The 19993-nt window shown below is 34.8% G+C and overlaps 1 protein-coding gene across 1 annotated transcript; it reads right to left on the bottom strand.

Moving 5' to 3' along the window:
- Window positions 1-7556: 7556 nt before the first annotated feature.
- Window positions 7557-19577, bottom strand: LOC112054071 (phospholipase A1). The gene is made up of 5 exons (XM_024093727.2): window positions 19074-19577; window positions 15859-15983; window positions 14003-14155; window positions 12264-12417; window positions 7557-10435 (listed from the first exon to the last, which is right to left on the bottom strand). Exons 2-5 carry the CDS (start codon window positions 15977-15979, stop codon window positions 9763-9765), a joined length of 1101 nt encoding a protein of 366 aa, XP_023949495.1. The 5' UTR covers window positions 15980-15983; window positions 19074-19577; the 3' UTR covers window positions 7557-9762.
- Window positions 19578-19993: the final 416 nt, after the last annotated feature.

The following is a 19993-nucleotide window of genomic DNA, read 5'->3' as shown; positions in this document are numbered from 1 at the left end:
AAATAATCACTACACTTATAGTAATTTATAATTTAGTACATTTTATTATTTTAGTTAGTGTAAGTGGTTGTAATTAAACCTAATAAATAAATAAATAAATAAGATAAAACAAACGGAATTCCTCATTTATTGATCTACAAAAAATCTTGCGATGACATCTATACTATCTATACTAATATTATAAAGAGGTAAAGTTTGTAAGTTTGTAAGTTTGTCACATTTTTTAAATGGGGTAATCTTCGGAACTACTGGTCCGATTTTAAAAATTCTTTCACCAGTAGAATGCTACGTTATCGGGGAGTGCTATAGGCTATTTTATATTGGTATCATATATATTAGCCGAGTTATCACAGTTTTTGTCATACAGGTCGGACTGAAATCCTCTTAAACAGACTTATTCGAATGCGCTGCCTTAACTATTGTGTAAAATTGAAATTAATGTATGGAGACTTTATGTATATTTAAAAGTTCTACAAAAAAGTCCGCGACACCATATATCTATCTTCTATATATTAGCAGATATAGTACCTTTTGTGTTTTAAAAATTATTAATATTATATACTAAGGTTTACGTCATTATTTATACAACTAAACTTTAATTCTTATTAAAATAAATTATTTAATAATCACAAGGATATTATGGAGATAAGATTTGCCCTTTACAGTATGTTAATTACTTAAATAGTTTCGAAGATAATACAAAATTTCTAAAAGACGCAGAAATTCCGCTATATGACGCCCGGCGCTTTCATTCACGTAGTTCCCGTTCCCGTGTGAATATGGGGATCAAACATAGCTTATGACACTCGCAAATAACGTAGCTTTCTATTGGTAATACAATTTTCCAAATCGGTCCAGTAGATCCAGAGATTACCTCCTACAACCACACGAACTTTACCTCATTATATTATTTTGCTAAGGGTAGGAGTAAGATAGAGAAGTTACAGGGTAGGGTAGGGTACGGGTAGGGAAGCGTAGGGGTAGTGTAGGGTTAGAGTAGGTTTAGGGCCGGGTTTAGGGTAGTGGTAGGGTAGGGGTAGAGGTAGGGTAGTGGTAGGGTAAAGGTACGGGTAGGATAGGGAAGTGGTAGGGTAGGGGTAGGATAGGCGTGAGATAGGGGTACGGGTGGGATAGGGGTAGGAAAGAGATAGGGTACGGGGAGGGTAGGGGTAGGATGGGTGTAGGTAAGGTAGGGGTAGGGTAGGAGTAGGTTTGGGGTAGGGTAGGGGTAGGGTGGGGGTAGGGGTAGGGTAAGGTAGGGTAGATGTAGGGGTTGGGTAGGGTTGGTGTAGTGGTAGGGTAGGGTGAGGGTAGTAGTAAAGTTTACATAGAAATTTACGCGGACGGAGTCGCGGGCGTCCGCTAGTATCTTATAAAGTTAATTAATTATATGAAAATATATATTCTGAATAGACTTGCGCTTGACTACAATCATGCCTGGTGGAAAGGAATGGTGAGGTCTGGGTCTGGTCTAGGTTAGGGTGCGCTTGCCTAAAAGATGTTTATTTACTTTTGCCTTGAAGGTACACAAATCGCAAGTGTTAGGAAACACATAAGCCGGAAGGGCATCCCACATCTTCGCTGTTCTTATTATAAACGTCGATGTGAAACGTTTTGGGCGAGTCGACAACAAAAGGATACAAAAAATAAAAATTAAAGTTTACATCGATTTTCTCTCTCCCGTCGCGGGCGCTAGTAAATAAATGCGTTTGTTTGTTTATCTGTTAGCTTTCACGCCTAAACTAAACCCCTGAGCTGATTTCAAAAATTCTTATAAAAAGCTTTCACATCACATACCCAACAAGGCATTTAGTAAAACCATTAAGCCAGCATAATAGTTGCTATTAAGTTTTGACCAGGCGTTATTAGAGCGGTTATTAATTTGTGTTAAACTGTCAGTCATTGTATAAAATTGTCTTATCTGAACTAGCAGACCTCACGTGTCTTCCCTCGCTAGGCGAATACGGGCATAAAATATAGCCTAAGCTACTCCAGCTAAATACCAGCTACCTATAACTGATTGCACTTAAACTCACCTGATTGCAAGTGACGATGCAGTTTAAGATGAAAGCGGGTTAACTTGTTAGAAGTCTAATCTTGTTAGAAGAAAATCCATACCCCTTTCGGTTTCTACACGACATCGTACCGGAACGCTAAATTGTTAGGCGGTACGTCTTTGCCGGTGGGGTAACTAGTTACGGAGCCTCCCACCCGTCAGACCTATTAAGAAAACCTCAATCGGCCTAGCCGGGGATCTAACCCAGGACCTCCGTCATGTAAATACACTGCGCATCCCACTGCGCCACGGAGGCTGCCAAAATATTTTACTCTCGTAAGTATTGTACTCTTGTAAGCTAACGTATAATATGAGATTCGTAAATCATACAAACAATTCTCCATTGTTTTGAAGTTAGTAGAATTAAGAGTTTGTTTTGTACTGAAACTTGGGTGTTGTTCGTGACGGATTCGTCTCATGTTAATTATAATTATGGTGTTTAACTTTTACTGCGAGTTAAGAGTTTTTACTCACAATGTACCTCCCATAGGGCAGAGGGACGTATTCTGTATGTCTATTTAAGTATACTAGCAGACGCCCGCGACTTCGTCCGCGTGGAAATCAATTTAAACTTTCAACCCCTATTTCACCACTTTAGGGGTTGAATATTAAAAATTCTTGAATCACATTATATTTCGTATTTTTTTAATGATTTATGAACAATTTTTTAAAACTACTGTAAAAATTAAGGATTTTCCATACATACTTTCAACCCCTATTTATTTTAATTTACGGTCAAAAGTATTCTTTGTTTTTCTTCAAGGTCCTACTTACCATTATGCCAAAATTCATCTTGATCGGTTCAGCCGTTTAGCCGTGAAAATGCAAATGCAGACAGACAGAACGATAGACTTACTTTCCCATCTATAATTTTAGTATTGATATATTACTTGTATATCTAATTATTAACTGCCGCGTTGAAACGAAGGTTAGCGTATGTGGTTTCCGATTTCGAATCCTGGATCGGGCTATGACAAACAGAGATTTTATTTCTAATAAAAAAATTTCCAAAAAAAAAAAACACATAATAGTAAAAATTCTCAGCCCGGAGTGATGATGTCGGTGGTGCTGCACCCCCGTTCCTCAAAGAGTACGTTAATGGTAAACGTCCACTGATCCGCATCGTCGTATCGGACGCATCACATGAAACAGATTTTGAATTTTACAGTAGATGAAATTTATTCGGTGCGATGCATACGACGCGGATCTGTGGACGATTTGAACATTTATTTATTTTGATCTAAGATCCATATCCCTTCTTCAATTAAGAGGGAGGTCCGGGCCTACAATGGACTGATAAAATAGGGTAATAATGAATAATATGAACATATAAATAGCTGTCTAGTATATCTGTGAAATGTTGGTGTCTTCAATTGTATTTTCCAAGTTAAACAACCGCGCATTAGTCTCAGTACAAACTTGGTAGAACAAATTACCAACATTATAACTATACAACTGTTACCAAAGTTTAGGTAATACATTAATTAATATTGTGTTTCATTGTTCATTGTTTTTAACTCTTGAAGAAAAAAGTAAGGGTATTTTGTATTTGGTAGGAATGAGAATAGGTCGGAAAGTATATTTCACAGTCCTATAGGTACCTACCCCTATTTTTTTAAATAGTTGTTAGTTAATAATAGTTGACACTTTTTTATAGAGTCTTAAATTGTACAATAAATTGATATTTTACTATATAGATTGAATAAAAATTATTATATTTTTTTGGAACATGAATACATAAATAAAATAATTTTTAAATTATTTTTTGACAATACGAGACAAAACGCTATCAATGGTGGTCTATATATTAATTGCTTCATGACGTTATAAAAACACTAAACCTTAAGAAAACGGAGTATTTGACAAGATTATTATAATTAGTTTGACGTTTATTTTTAGTGACATCAAGTAACATCGTGACGTCACGAAATGGACGACAGCCTTTTGACGTTTTGAAAACTTTAATAAATACATAATTGTTAAGTTAAGTTTTCTATGAAATCCTTAACTTTAAATTAACTGATATCGATCAAATTAATTTCGTTTATACTATGATATTATGTTTCGACTATCATAATACGGTTTTTGTATGTTTCTAACGAAGCATATATTATTGCAGAACAACGTTTGACTGGTCATCGAGTAATTTATATACATGGAAAGATCCGTGGCGGTGATGTCACTTCCATAATTGATCATGCCATCAGATAATATCTGCATTCTTCTGATGTAACACCATAACCAACACAATTTGCAGGATGCATTTGTATTGCACCTTGATATAACCAAGTTAGATGTTACATATTCATGCAGCAGCACTGCAGACCGTTGTTTGTTTATCAAAACATTACAATAATGTTATACTCATTGCGGATGTCTCGTGTTATGGACAGAATGTTTCATGTTTCTTGTTAAAACAAGCTATTATTGATGCTTGCAACTTCGACTGCTAGAAAATCAGTTTAAGTTTTCATCCCCTTTTTAAATCCTATTAAATTTTACATTTTCACAATAGTTAACGTGTAATTACTGTAAATATACTATGAAAATTAGAGACTCTCATAAAAAATTTCAACCCTCTAGGGGGTGAAATTTTAAAAACGATTGAAACATTGCATTTTATAACTAATGTTATAAAATGCAATGTTTCAATCGTTTTAAAAAATCTACTAGGTATATATTTTCATAAAATAACTTGGAAAATATATAGTTAGAAGACGGTCAATCCGATTACTCTGGTTTAGGCAGGGAGAATATCTGTCTGTCTCGAGCAGTAAACTCTATTTGATTTTAGTTACATTATGATTTGATTTATTAATTAAACTACCCTGATAAAAGTTTTGAATGATAAATCCACTTCTGATTTTCCTAAATGTACTATTTATTCATTATTTATTAACGTTAATTTACCACTGTCTGATAATTTATTGCTCTAATTTGACATGTTAACTTTTTGCAATCTTTCAACCCCTGTTTCGTCCCTTCCTATTTATATTTTTGCGCCAAAAATAGCCTATATTCTACTTCAAGTTCCAATTCATCTCTATAGCTACCAAAATTCATCAATATCTGTAAGTTACAGAAACTAAGCCGTCAAAGGTAACAGACAGACAGAAAGACATACTTTCGCATTTTAAAATAAAGCCAAACTGGATAAAACGTTAATCACGATAGCGTTTATCAACAAACAAAAAAAATGAAAGTAGAAAACCATCTCATTTCATACCTCATTTATATAAAAATTTGTATCGTTTTTTTTTTATAAAATGTTAATAAGGACAATTTTATATATAAGTTGATTGATCATTGTCATTAATTTAGGAATAAGTTAATTAAAAATGAATATTAGATGTAAAATTATTAGCGATTTATGCCTTAATTTCCAATTTTATTGAATAGAAGCAGGCGTTACTTTGCGTTCATCATGATTATATAATGATTTATTTATTTTGCTATCATCCGCGAAAAGTCGACGAACCCGTGCGACGACGTCACCCAGGTCCACTCTCCAACTGCAATTGCACGTTGTAGAGTCAACATCTCCTAAGGATGCTCCGGTTTCGGGGTGAAACGTACATAGAGAGTATTTTTTCGGACCTGGGTGACATCTTAGACATGGCTTGGTCGGCTTTTCGATTTACTGAATAAATCATAATATAATTCAATTTTATTGTTGATAAACATTCCACATTAAGTTTGGGTTTAGTATATATACTGTAGAAACTGACAAATTTGTGCAAACAGCCGAAATTAATTGTCTAACTGTTGTAAAACTTGTAATTATTTGCGGCATTTTCGTACTCGTAGATTTACATTAATTATTTTGTATTTGAATTTGTGTTTGATAAATTGTTATTGTAATATAAGTACGAGTAAGTTGCTTTTATACGGAATAAACATAGAGTAACTACACTACCTCACACAACACTCTCTATTATTTTATACCTAAATATTTAACATTTTAGTATAAAATAATAGCTGTTAATTTAAAATTACAGATACTAAGTCTGTCTGTTATTTTAAATTAACAGCTAAATCCTTATGAAAGTATGTATATACTTACTTAAGTATATACCAGTATATCTACTACGTATAGCATCATATAGGTACCTAGGTTCTTACTTACTACCTATTTAAAGTGTAATTATATTTGCTTATAGTAGGTACGTACTTACAATACGGTACTAATAAAAAAACAATTATTTTCTGAAAAGGCTGGACCGGTTTTTACGAGATTTTCAAACTTTGCTGTAAAACCCCGTAAATCTGTGAAGAATCAAGTAAGGAGTTCGTTGTTTTAGCATTATATAACCAAGTTTGTATAAAATACGTTACAGTTTGGATTAGTTGCAACTATCGTGAATCGTGGTAATTTTACATATTGTCTTAATTAAAGCAATTAATTGTTCTAGCTATTAAACGTTAAAGCAGTTTAAGGTTAATTTAAATCACACTGACCTCCGTAGGTACAATTTGTATGTTGTAATTGTTACCTATTGCACGATTTCCTTTATACACTGACTAGCTGCGCCCCGCGGTGTTACGTACAAATCTATATCTATCTATACTTATAATAAAACTGGTCGAATTCTATACACTTATTCACAATTTCAGATTTGACTTATACCATTTGTAACACCATACGTTACCATGGCATAACGGACGTCAGCGTCATCTAGAATCTATACTTATAAAACGAATTCTGTACATTTTGTATATTGAAGATATTTTGAAAATTTTTGTTGAGGGGCATTATATAATAGATACTGAGGTTAAAAATATTTTTTTTCGATTTTTAGTCCGTCTTTGTTTTTTTGTTATTTGGGCATCACGCTGTAACTACTAAATGAATTCAAATGAAACTTGGCACGGTTTAAGACTATAATACGAAAAAGGATATAGGATACTTTTTTTAATTTTTATTGCGAAAATAGAATAAGAAGGGGCTGAAATAGGGGTTTAAAGTTTGTATGGAAAGTCTTTCAGTTTTAAAAATTTGTTTATAAATCATAAAAAAAATTAAAATTCAACCCAAAATGTAGTGAAATAGGGCTTGAAAGTTTACATTGATTTCCACTCGGACGAAGTCGCGGGCGCCCGCTAGTATAAAATAAAATAAGTACCTACAAGTACACTAAATTGAATTTTAACAGCAAGCTTTAAAAAAGAATAGGTTTGATTCAACATTTCTGTCTTTTAATTTTATTATTCCGTAGCTGTGTCATTTATTAAACTGTAAAAAATTAATAATGTATGTGTGTTATCCTTATTTCAGCCAAATCTGTTTAGTAGTAAAGGAGCAGCAAAGCAACGTAAAAGAGTAACCAACATACACACACATATACACACATTTACACATGATATTTTCCGGGATGAAAGTAGCCTATGTGTTAATCCAGAGTAAAATCTATTTCCATTCCAAGTTTCAGTCAAATCGCTTCTGTAGCCGCAGTGCAAAGCAACAAATATGCCTACACACACACAAAAGTAAATTTACTCGTAAGTATTATAGTTTTAATTTATTTTAATCTTATAGATGTAGTTAATTTATTTCAATGTATGCATATTTTAATAGTTAAATTATACATTAGGCAGGTATGTACATCGTATAGGTAACACCAAGAATTACCCATGTATTATCTCAGACCAATTATTTTATAGGACCTGCCTCGCTTGACGTTACGTTTCTGTCAAAGTATATGATCAACGATCTAATGCGATTATAAAAACTGTCTCTATCTAATCGATGTAAAATAGTTGTAATCGTGTTCGTCGGTTAAAGCGCTCCGTAAAAATACCTTTTTGTGTAATTGAATTGTGTAAAAAACGGGCAAAAATTTCTAGTTTAGTATCAGATATATACCAAATCTAAGCTCGTTTTCCTCAGAAAATGACAGACAATTTTGTTCGTGACTATGAGTGCGATACAGGTCCTTCTATAATTGGTCTGAGATTATTAATGAAATTAAGAAATTATTATGCATGTAGCGACATAAAACTAACATAACACTGCGTTTTCTAGTAAGGGGTCGCCATTCCCTCACATGCTCTAGTCGGAGGTACAGGTTGTAAGCCTCTTATGCCTGTAATGGGGATGATGGCTAGGTTTTAATATATTGAATTATTTATGACATTCGAGGATATAAGGTTAATATTAAGTAATTAGTACATCAAAAATCCAGACAAAGATTGTCTGGATTTCTGTACAATAAATAAGATTATAAAATTTCAAATCTAATAAAAATCCTTTATTGTAATTAGATGGAAACTCATACATTTTTAGCTTCCTTTTCATTACATAAACGCACAAATAACGAATATATTGAGAATTTTGTTTGAACGCCCATGCAAATCCAACGATCACTATGACATATGACGTCATTCATTCGTGCCATTTTGTATGTTTGATTCGTGGCAACGCCGCAAATGTGACCCTTTAGCCCCGAAAGTAATGATCACAGATACCCTGTTACTTATACAAAAATGCTTTAAATGCTTACCCTTAATTTATATACAACTAACTGACGCCGCACGGTTTCACTCGCGTGGTTCCCGTTCCCGTAAGAATACGGGAATAATATATAGCCTATATCCTTCCTTGATAAATGGGCTATCTAACACTGAAAGAATTTTTGAAATCAGCCCAGTAGTTCCTGAGATTAGCGCGTTCAACAAAACAAACAAACAAACTCTTCAGCTTTATACCTAATATTAGTATATACTTGTAAATATGTTTTCTGTGGTATAGATTTAAAAAACTGTCATTAAGTATTTCTATTACACCAAAAACCACACTCTTTAGACGCGAATACAACAATACTCCTTGATGGTAGAAATACATATTATGGTGGTTAGTAAGTACTTCTCCGGAAGCCTGTGTTACAAAGAACTACTACAATTACTAAACTAACTTACATATTAACTATAAGGACTAGATATATTTTATACAGGTTAAATTTTTCTATTAGGTACCTACTTGTTTATATTTAGGACCTAACCTGAAATCCGAAATTTCATTTTTATCGACTCAAGTTCCTGAAATGATTCTGCATTATATACGAGTAAGAAGGTGCTCTTCGCAGACCAAAGTCCGTTTGAAGGCATTCATACATAAAAAACAAAGATTGACTGGATGTTTGTAAAATAAACAAGGTTATAAACTATCAAAAATATTTTATCGTAATTAGATAAAAGTTCATTCATTTTAGGATTCCTTGCATTCAATGTATCACTTTTCATTACCTTAAGTATAAACATAAACGCACAATTAATAACAAAGATATTTGTAATTTTGTTGGAACGTCCATAGAAATCTTACGATATCACTAAGCGATGACGTCATTCTTGAGTGACATTTACTTGTAGTATGGAGCGTTTATTAGTGATCCGTAGCATCGCCGCAAAATTGACCCTTTAAATCCCTGCCACTCCGCAAGTAATGGTCGCATATATTTTTACGTCTACAAAATTGCTTTATTATTAGCTTACCTACTATTAATTTATAAACAATTAAAAAAACTGTCATCATACATAAATCTATAAATGACACCTTTTCTTCTAAATCACTTGAACTATTAGATAACTTGTAAGTAATATAAACTTGATTGTCTTTATAATGTATTACCTACTATAACAAATCTCACACTCACAGTAGTACTTTCATAGTAAAGTTCATAATAAAGTCCATTTTAGGCTAATTTGTTATCTTATACCTGAAAAACATCATCCGCATTGATTTTCCTAATAACAGACAAATATATCTCATTTTCTTCCTTTAAACCATTCTTTCCTCTAAAATACGGAAACTCGTTATGCGTTTGCAGATAGTATATACCCGGTTTGCTGAAATCAGCTGCCGAGCCTAGATAATTACGCTTAGTATTGTTATAACATTTAGCGAATCTAGCATTTTGTACGCTATCACATTCAACGCCTATAAACTTCTTTGGATGTTCGATAGCTTGCCACCAGTATATAATTGCACGTATGTGACTACATATAACTAGACAAGGTACATACGGTATATCACTTGGTTGGAATTCTCCACCGTTAACATAAAAATCTATATGTCCTAAAGGTTCTGCTATACCGAATCCATCAATATTTGTGTGTACTACGTCCACTTTATCTGCATCTGATATATCAAGTCTTTCGTTAGGTGGTAAAGATCTATAGCAAGGTCCTGCTGGATCTAAGCCAGTTATTCTGGAAGGTTTCTGTCCTGTTGCTGCGTAGATATATTTAGCCGCGTGACTTGCAACGTGAGCTCCAAGGCTTGCACCAACTAGTTCTAAGTCTTCTAGTTTGAGTCCGTAATCCATCAGTTTAACTAGAAACTCACCTATTTTCTTACCAATATATCTTGTTAGGCGAACTGATCTGAAATTAAGCATTAATAGTTGATTATTATTATTATTATTTACTTTTGATATTAATTCATTATTATTATTATTATTATTAATATTTGTAAATGAAATGTGTATAAACTTTGCGTTTTTTATTTATCTTGGATAGGCTTGCTTGCTCTTGACTACAATCATGCCTGATGGCGAGCAATGATGAGGTTTAAGATGAAGCGCGCTTGCTTTGAAGGTACCTATTCACTCTTGCCTTGAAGGTGCACAAATTGTTGAAAGGGCAATCTTCAATCCACATCTTAGCAGTTCTAATAAGAAACGTTGACGCAAAACGTTTTATGCGGGTTGACTAAACGTCGACAGCAAAGGGATGCCATTTTTCAGGACGTCTCGCTGTTCTGTGGTAGAATGGGGATGGAGGAACAAGATTATAAAGTTCCTGTGCACAGTTTCCGAAGTATTTGGGTAAAATACCGAGAGACAGGCGACGTTGCGTCGGTTTTGCAATTTCGTCCGTATTAGCGGTTCATCAGCTATGAATACGTCTAGCGCGACGATCAACCGAATCTAATGTAGTGAGCTGATATTTAGTAGACCCATCCCATTTGTATGTGCTTCTAAAATGAGAAATTTCAGTACAACCCTGAATTTATCTTGTCTCTATTTGGTAGGTTTAGTCTATCGTTTAAATATCCTACTTGAATCCTCGTGATTTATTAGTAAAGAGTAATTTACTTAGCGCCTTAACACAAATTTAATCATTAGGTATAACGTTACACGTTTCGTTTTATATTTTTGCGTTTTTATATATTTTTTGCGTTTTACTTTTAATTTTAAATCAAAACGCAAATAATTTATAATGAGACTTAAAATTCAAGCTTTTTGTATACCATTACCAGATTCATGATTTTAATTATAACTGATACGAAAAACCGAGGGTTATTAAATTGATAAAGATCATTCTTTTAGACTGCTAAATTTAACTTGATTTTTTTATAAACGGTAGTTGAATTTTTTTTTATTTTTGTATTTAAATAAACGGTATAAGAACGAGTTGAACTCCCACGAAGAGGGTTCCGTAATAGAAGTTGTTAAGCATAATATTGAGTTATTTGCCATGTTATTTTAAGATCATGTACCCGACCTTGCTATTTCACCATCTCGAAACGACTCATCAGTTGATTTAGTTTACAAGAATAGTTTTTATCATTATCAACATATTCGACTTAATGTTGAGCACGGGTCTCCTCTCAGAATGAAAGAAGTCTCAGACTTCACACAATTAGAAAATTCTCAGGTGTGCAGGTTGTTTTTTCTTCACCGTTAGAGACACGTGATGTTTGATTTCCCAAAATGCACTTAACTGAAAAGTTGGAGTTGCATGCTCCGGACCGGATTCAAACCTACGTCCTTCAAATTGAAGGCAGAGGCTTCACTGGTCTAGCAGGTCTGACTTCTAAGAATAGTTTTCACTTAATTTCAACTTAATGGGTCTAGTATAGATACGAAACATATTGACTATGATACATACACAGACAGACAAATGATTGATCCTTGAGATAGGATTTCCGTTTTATAAAAAAAGGACAAAACAAATAAACTGTGTCCGTTTTCGAACACAGTTACTGCTTTGAACACAAAATTTTAAACAAATCTATGCACAAGAGAAAATGTACAAAATCTATAGACATTATTTCTATAAACATGGATTTAGATCTCAATTTTCTTCAAAGTAAAGTGAACTTTATACAGTAGTGATTAGGTCCACTTTACTTTGAAAAAAATTGAGGCACTAAAAATTAAGCCATGTTTATAAATAAGCCAGATTAAAAATGGATGCAAATACTTACTTGGGATAAATATACGTAAGGAAGTCAAAGGTTTCAGTAATGAGCACATTGTAACCTCTCTTCGAGTAAGCTGTACCGACAGCTTGGCTTTGCGGGAACACGGAACTATCCAGAAAGCCAACTGCATAGAGAACAGTCTTCTTGTTTTTGAAATCTGGAAATAAATATTTAAAATTAATAAATCCTTATTTATTATACACAGTGTCGTGATAACAAAGTGGATATGACCTCTGCCTCTGCCTGATAGTTACGGAACTAATGACAGAGCAATATTGACTAAATAAACACCTTTCAGTTCTAGGTGTAACCAACAGTCCTCTATGCCGAGCATGTATGGAAGAAGAAGGAACACCGACGCGTGTTATGCTTAGATGCAGAGGTGTATCTGAACAACGCGCAGCACACATTGGCTCCTCAGCAACACTCCATGAGGCGTTCGGCGACCTGGGCGGCCTGCTAAGCTTCTAGAGAGAGCTCGGATTACTGGAGTGACTCCAGTGGGGACCAGCACCAAATGAACCGACGCAGAATGGCCAACCCTTAGTGGGCAAATGGGATAAGGCCTAGAAAAGAAGAAGATGATGACCTCAGCCTTCGAATCAGAGAGCGTAGGTTCGTAGCCGGTCTGGGCCATGCACCTCTAACTTTGTGCATTTTAAGATCTAATAATTAAATTATAAAAAGAAGATTTAACTAAAATATATAACGTACCTCAAACGGTGAAGGAAAAACATCGTGAGGAAACCTGCATACCTGAGGATTTTCTCAATTCTCTACGTATGTGAAGTCTGCCAATCCGCATTGGGCCAGCGAGGTGGACTATTAGCCTAAGCCCTCTCATTCTCAGAGGAAATTCGTGCTCAACAGTGAGCCATATAATGATGATGATGCTGAATAAGATATACGAGTAGTATAGAATTATGAATGAAGAAAAGTTATGTTGGAATGGTCAATAATAATATTGTAGAAAAACTGTGTTTTAATATTCATAGAAATAAGAAGACAATAATACAAATGGAGTTCCAAGATTTTTAGATTAGTTTCGTGAACCGGCATAGTTTTTATGCCACTGTCATGTAATGAGGACCGTTGTAGTACGAGTGATTTTTGCAGCACGAGTGCTGGAATGGCTAATTAGGCTAATTACGTTTCATTCGAACCAGGTGTCAAGTTCATTTGTTCGAGCGTTACATTTATTAAGTGTGGAATTTCTATTAGAAATATACATACTGAGTCTAGCTTTGAAGATTCTGAAACTGAAGTAGTAATCTTAGATTCCAGAGAGTAACCTCAGTGGTTGGTATGACAAGCGAGGATGAAAGAGGTTGCGTGGTGATTTGATGTCAACCGCATAAGGTTTTTGCGGTTAACTGCGTGCTAAGGTCAACGCGTAAACGCTTCGTATAAAAACTTGTCGCCCTTTTATTTTGCAGGTACAATTTGTTGAACGGACTACATTTTAGATTAGACTAAGTAAGCCCTTGACTACAATCACAGCTGATGGTAAGTGATGATGCAATCTAAGATGGAAGCGGGCTAACTTGTTAGGAGTAGGATGAAAATCCACATCCTACAGGAACGCTAAATCGCTTGGGGGAACGTTTTTACCCGTAGGGTGGTAACTAGCCACGGCCGTAGCCTCCCACCAGCTAGACCTGGAACAATTAAGAAACCTCAATCGGCCCAGACGGGGATCGTACCCAGGAACTGATTAAAATTGAAGTAAATTTGACTCTTACCAATGTTTTTCTCCTTTACGATGTTCCTATGCGCCGTAGGTATCGGGAACTCTTTCCTGAGCACCTGGCCTTGGTCAGTCCGCCGGTGTACGATTATTTGCAGCATCTTCATTGTCACCGGGGTGATGCTCGCGTTCTTCGTCACTCCTGGACCTAAAATCCAAAATGGAAATCATAGTAGAGTAACTAGAAGAAGCTACGAGTACTTATGGCTACTTTGACGACCGAAGTTAATTTTTGTTATGGTTCGTGGATGACTTACGTATCCTAGACTTGGTCGCTAACTGTGACCCTCATAAGAAGGCTCAAAGTCACTCAGTGGGCGATGGAGCGAGCTATGCCTGATCGAATCAGAAATGAGGAGATCGGCAGAATAACCAAAGTCATTGATCGCAGTCGCAAAGCTGAAGTAGCAATGGGCAGGTCACGTAATAATATTTCGAAGAGCGTGACATTAAAATTTGGAATAGCCACCCTGCACCGGAAAGCGCAGTGTTGGTCGATCTCTGATCTGAGGACGTCAATCGTGTCGCAGGGGGCCGCTGGATGTTGGCGGCTCGAAAGAGAGTTTTGTTTGAAAGTCTATGCAAGAGGCCTATGTCCAGCAGTGGACGTCTATCGGCTGTTGATAATGATGTGGGATGATGTGGTTCTGGGTTCAATCCTCAGCTCGGCTTATTTTCTCAGTTTGAACTCGGGGCTGATTTATAAAATGTAGTTCATTTCATTACATCAAATCCTTATTTCTAAGAATTAATTATGCAATAAGAAACAATAAAGAATTTATTATATTTTTACAACCACCTTGCGTGCATACGCATACGTTATAATCATAAAATTAATCGTTAATCATAAAATTGTTTAAGAATGCGCATTGACATATTAAACATTTTTATGATGTAAATTGTAAAGCATTTGATGAGGTTGAAGGAGATAAGAAGCGTTTGCTTAAAAATGCAAGATTTTAATATGTTGATTAATTAATGTGAAGATTATCTCTGTCTTCGTTTGTTAGTGCATATCACTTTGTCTACTTTTGGAAGTATTTGTGACTTTGAATGTATTACAGTAAGGTGTGTGAAATACAAGCGCAATTTTTGCGCAAAGGATCATCCTGGCTGTCCAGCGCGAAAATGCAGCCTTGCAATATTCTTGCCGCCATTCTACGTGGCCATGATTTGTATAGTTATTAGGATAAGTTAGCTTAAATTTCTTTCATAATAAAAATAAATTTAGAACTAAATGCTGAGCTGGTACCTTTTTCAAGATTGTGCCAACATGACAGTGTGGTGTTTGATGCTTCTTCTACTTGAGTTTTCGTCTTGCCTTGCTCAAGTGGTTGAGGTATTAGACGCGGCAATAGTGCTTTGGCATTGTGGTGTATATCGGTGTAGTATGAATTTTAAAATAAACGTTTTATTGGTAATTATCACAGAACAGACAACGCTAAAAGCTAACGCTTTTAGCAATAGAAGTAGCAATGGGGCGTGGCCCGCGTACACCCGGGTGTGCGGAACATCGCAAGTGTGTCCGCGCATGTACTAGCAGTCTTGTTGTGTTCTGTGACAAAAGGAATAAATAATATTCAACTCTAAAGTAAGGGTGACATATTTAATTAGGAAAAGGAATAAATAATATTCAACTCTAAAGTAAGGGTGACATATTTAATTAGGAAAAGGAATAAATAATATTCAACTCTAAAGTAAGGGTGACATATTTAATTTTTCACTAAATATTAAACAGCCATTTAGGCCACGCCCCTGCTGGGTACGCTGGTTTCAATACAAAGAATTGGCACTTTATAAATCTAGTTACCTCATAAATCTGTGGTAATTATGGTGTTTTAAAGTACGTACATTCTGGTATAAGCCCGGCTGGGTACCCTATCTGTGGTTGCGGTTCAAAAGCGCTGACGAGTGGTCCCAATAAATGGAGGAATATTGTGACGAGTGCAGTCACTTGGTGAATACCGTCCATCTTTCTGAAACAATGATTAATTATGCTTAGTTTTAATGATGATTAATTTTAATGATCGTATGCAAACTTGAAGAGTCCTAGGTTCATTTATAACTGGCAAATTTTTGCTTAGTTGAGAGATGAAAAGAGTTTTACTACAACAAAACTTTCGGTTGTTTTAAGCACGAGTACGCCATCGGAATAATTTTAAAGTAGAAGACTTTGAGAGCATGGGCCATGGTTTGATTATTTTAGAGCATGGGCCAGGAGCGAAGCTATCAATGATACGGGGCCCAAAGATTACAGGGGCCCCTTACGTGTGAAAGCAAAAATAAAAACAAGAAAAAACTGCAGAAATTACAAAAGTAAAAAAGCAATAATTTGTGGTAAAAGAGTATATCAAAAACTAAAGGGATTTTTCCGGATTACTGCTTGTCTATTGGGCTACTAAATTTGATACAGGGCCCTTCAAAGGCATGCCACTGGCTTGGGCTAACTTGTCATCAATACATACGAGTACATATACCTATCTAACAGCTAGAAAAGTGTCTGTCTGTGATTCCAAAATCACTATGTTTACTCTTGAGACAAATAACAATAATCTCTTGCGCTTGTGCTTAGTTATTTACACGATACTAAAAGCATCGAGCTCTTTTAAAACTTTGGTATGTCTGTCTGTCAGTTTGTCCTGGCAAACTTCTGGAACAGCTGTATTGATTTTAGCGGGTCTTTACTGGTAGATAGAGGAAGTAAACTTGAGCAACATATATAGCCTATAGGCTACTTTTAATCCCGATAAAATTCATGGTTCCCGCGGGATGAAAATGAACTGCCCTCTAGCCAAGTGGCACGTCGATTCTCTTTCTACGATCGCTAACGCTTCGAAAACTAGAAAGATGCATGGGAATGACAGATCGTGATCACGTGACCTGTCGATAGCAAATGCCATTCCCAAACATCTTTCTAGTATTCGAAGCGTTAGCGATCTTAGAAAGAGAATCGACGTGCCATTTGGCTAGGGAGGCTGATTTCACGCGGACGAAGTCGCGGACTTCCACTAATTTTATAAGAAACCATGAAATTCCAGCTTTAACAGACTCTGACTTAATTGCAAGCTAGTTTTCGTAGTTTCAGCTGAACGTTGTTAGTAAGACAGTCTTTCTTTTATACATACCTACCTAGATAACAATGCTGATTACACACTGACAGATTAAATACATATAGATAGTTTATTGAGAACGGCCATAAAGATGATTCTTAGATAAATCGTAGGATTAGTGTTCCCTAGATGTCGCCACATACAACAAGATGATCGCTTTCGGTCATTCACTGGGGTCGTTTACACTGGGTATCCATCAATATATAAATCGTTAGACGGGCGCCTCCATATTAAAGAACGCATAATGTTATGTCATTACTCAAAGACGTGCACGCACATCTTAACTTAGTGTGCACGTCTGTGCCCATGCTGTGACTTAAAAAATATTTTACTGTTTTTTTCTTGTTTATTCCCTTAATTATGCCTTCGTAATCGTTTTAGAAGTGTAAAAGCACAAGCCGCAACACGAATAATGAGAAAGATGTTACTTTTCATTGGTAAGTATTTGCGAAACCAATGACAATTCCGCGACGCTTCGAGGCCCATCTAACGATCTACGATCGATGGTAAAATCATTAATCATTTCCCAAATATTAAAGTAATTGCATGTCTTTATATTTATTCTTTTTATAAAATATCTAGGAAGGTTCCTATTTTTGTATCATAAAACTTCGATTATGAAATTTAAAAAATATCACAGCGACATAAAATATTCACGTGCTTATTGTAGTTTAAATTTAATAAGTAAATTGTTGAGTTTTTATCGATTTATATTACACACTAGAGAGACTTCACTAATGAGATATAATTATGATAATATATCTCATTAGTGACTTCTCAATGCTCTAGGAAATAGGCCTTTAGGTGTGTTATGAATATATCACTGGAGATTTAGATTACAGATGAGCATTTAGTTCTTAATTGTCGATTTGTTATTTTCTTTCTTTATTTAAAAATTCTGAACTCGCGCACCCCTTGTAACTACACGCCCTTAGGCACTCTATGATAGCCAAAATTCTGATCCAGGACTGTACGAAAATTCATACATAGTAGCCGTGGTATATTAGAGACGACTTTTGCATTTGAATTAGTATGGATATGCATAAAAATAACGAAAACAATATGCAAATCAGACAAACAATTTCTGAGAAACCGGGACATACAAACATAAGTTACATACAGCAGTATGAATGAAGAAACTCAAGCTTAAAATTCTGTTAAAATTGGCTTATTTCTTTTGTCTTATTACTAATTTCGTTTACATAATGATGAAGGCAAGATGGTAATCTTCATCCTGATGCTTAGGTCTATTCGAGATCTTAATCATAAGCTGTTCTTGCAACACATCGTGAACACACACTAGGAGATGAAATTTAATAAAACCTTTGTTTATTTCTGACTAGATGCCCTGCGGTTTTACTCGCGTAGTAGGTACCTACTGGTTCACGTGGGAATAAGCTATAAATCCCCGAATACTATAGGCTATATTATATTCCTGTATTCCTATCATTATCACTGCTGAGTATCCTCCAGAATGAGAAGGGTTAGGCCAATAGTCCACCACGCTGGCCCAATGCGGATTGGCAGACCTCCCACACGCAGAGAAATAGGAAAATTCTCTTTTATGCAGGTTTCCTCACGGTGTTTTTTCTTCACCGATTGAGACACGTGATATTTAATTTCTTAAAATGCACACAACTGAAAACTTGGAGGTGCATGCCCCAGACCGGATTTGAACCCACTCCTTCCGGGGTCACATCTACTGGGTAATCACGGCGTCTGCTAGTATTGAATAAAATGCATTCTGCTTTAAGCAATAAAACTCTAAAATGCAGCAAATAAATAAAAAAAAACGAGGCTACGTGTACAATCCTATGATTTTCCCACCAAAATTTCATATGAAAATATTGTACTAATTAACTCTCAAAATTAGCACGAAAAAAAAGATTTCAATAAATTGCGCGTTCTTATTCAAGGGTCATTGAATTGAATTAAAAAAAAATCAAATAAACTTACCCACGTATATCTTTGTACAATGGCGATTTTTTTTTATCTAAACATAATGATATTGTTTGACTTTGCTTTACTTGTTGGTAAGTACAACAAAAAAAAATTAAATTAAAAGTCGTATTTATAGGATTTCACTCGCAAATAACTCACATTTATTAATTAGTTATTTACTAATCTATTTTATTACATTAATTAACTAATCTATTTAAAGTGAAACAAATTTATTTAGCTTCTACCTCCTTTTAGAAACTATTGGCAAGATTTGGATTCCAGTCATAATTAATTTTAAAAAAACAATACCTTTATATTTTTAAATTTAAACCATTATTATTAGTTACTAATTTCTTAGGATCATATCTTTAAAACGAAATACATATTACACTAGTTTTAATTTAAAACACCTGTCAGATATCATACTTTTTTTAATTTATTATCTGTAGCAATAAATTTGAAATTAGAACTGAGTTGCGAAAGACATAACACGCGCGCGGCCAACGTTCGACTATCGGATACAAGTTTAAGGGCAAGGATCCAAAGCGTTCAGTTTCTCGGCAGGTCACTGGCACATCATTATACCTAAACACATAAATACGTACAAAGGGTACAAACAATAAAAATAAATTTGCAGAAAAAATCCCAAATGATGCCTGTAGATAATACGTTAATTCACGGTGCAGTGCGATTTATTTAAACAATAAACTCTTTTTTTTCTTGACGCTGCGAATCGTTTATTTTTAATCTATATGCAACAGATTATTTTTAATCGACTTGAAAAAAAGGAGTTTATTGTACGATTTAAAAATAGCAAATTATTAACCGATTTGTAAAAAGGTAATTCAAAATTAATAATTTAAAATTGATTTATTTCAAGTAGGCTCCGTTTACAAGCACTTTTGATATGTCAGTTGACTATTTGTAAAGATTCT

The sequence above is a fragment of the Bicyclus anynana genome, chromosome 2 (assembly GCF_947172395.1).
Source record: "Bicyclus anynana chromosome 2, ilBicAnyn1.1, whole genome shotgun sequence".
Classification (NCBI taxonomy): Eukaryota; Metazoa; Arthropoda; class Insecta; order Lepidoptera; family Nymphalidae; genus Bicyclus; species Bicyclus anynana.
The sequence above is the reverse complement of the archived record's forward strand: the minus strand, read 5'-3'. Positions and strand labels throughout refer to the sequence as shown.

Bases quoted from the DNA above. Each gene is read 5' to 3' on its own strand.
- LOC112054071 (XM_024093727.2), bottom strand. From the start codon at position 15,979: ATGGACGGTATTCACCAAGTGACTGCACTCGTCACAATATTCCTCCAT. The intron at 12,418-14,002 runs GTAAGAGTCAAA...ATTTATTTCCAG, and splicing joins CGTAAAGGAGAAAAACATTG to ATTTCAAAAACAAGAAGACT. The intron at 10,436-12,263 runs GTAAGTATTTGC...GCTTAATTTCAG, and splicing joins CTTACGTATATTTATCCCAA to ATCAGTTCGCCTAACAAGAT.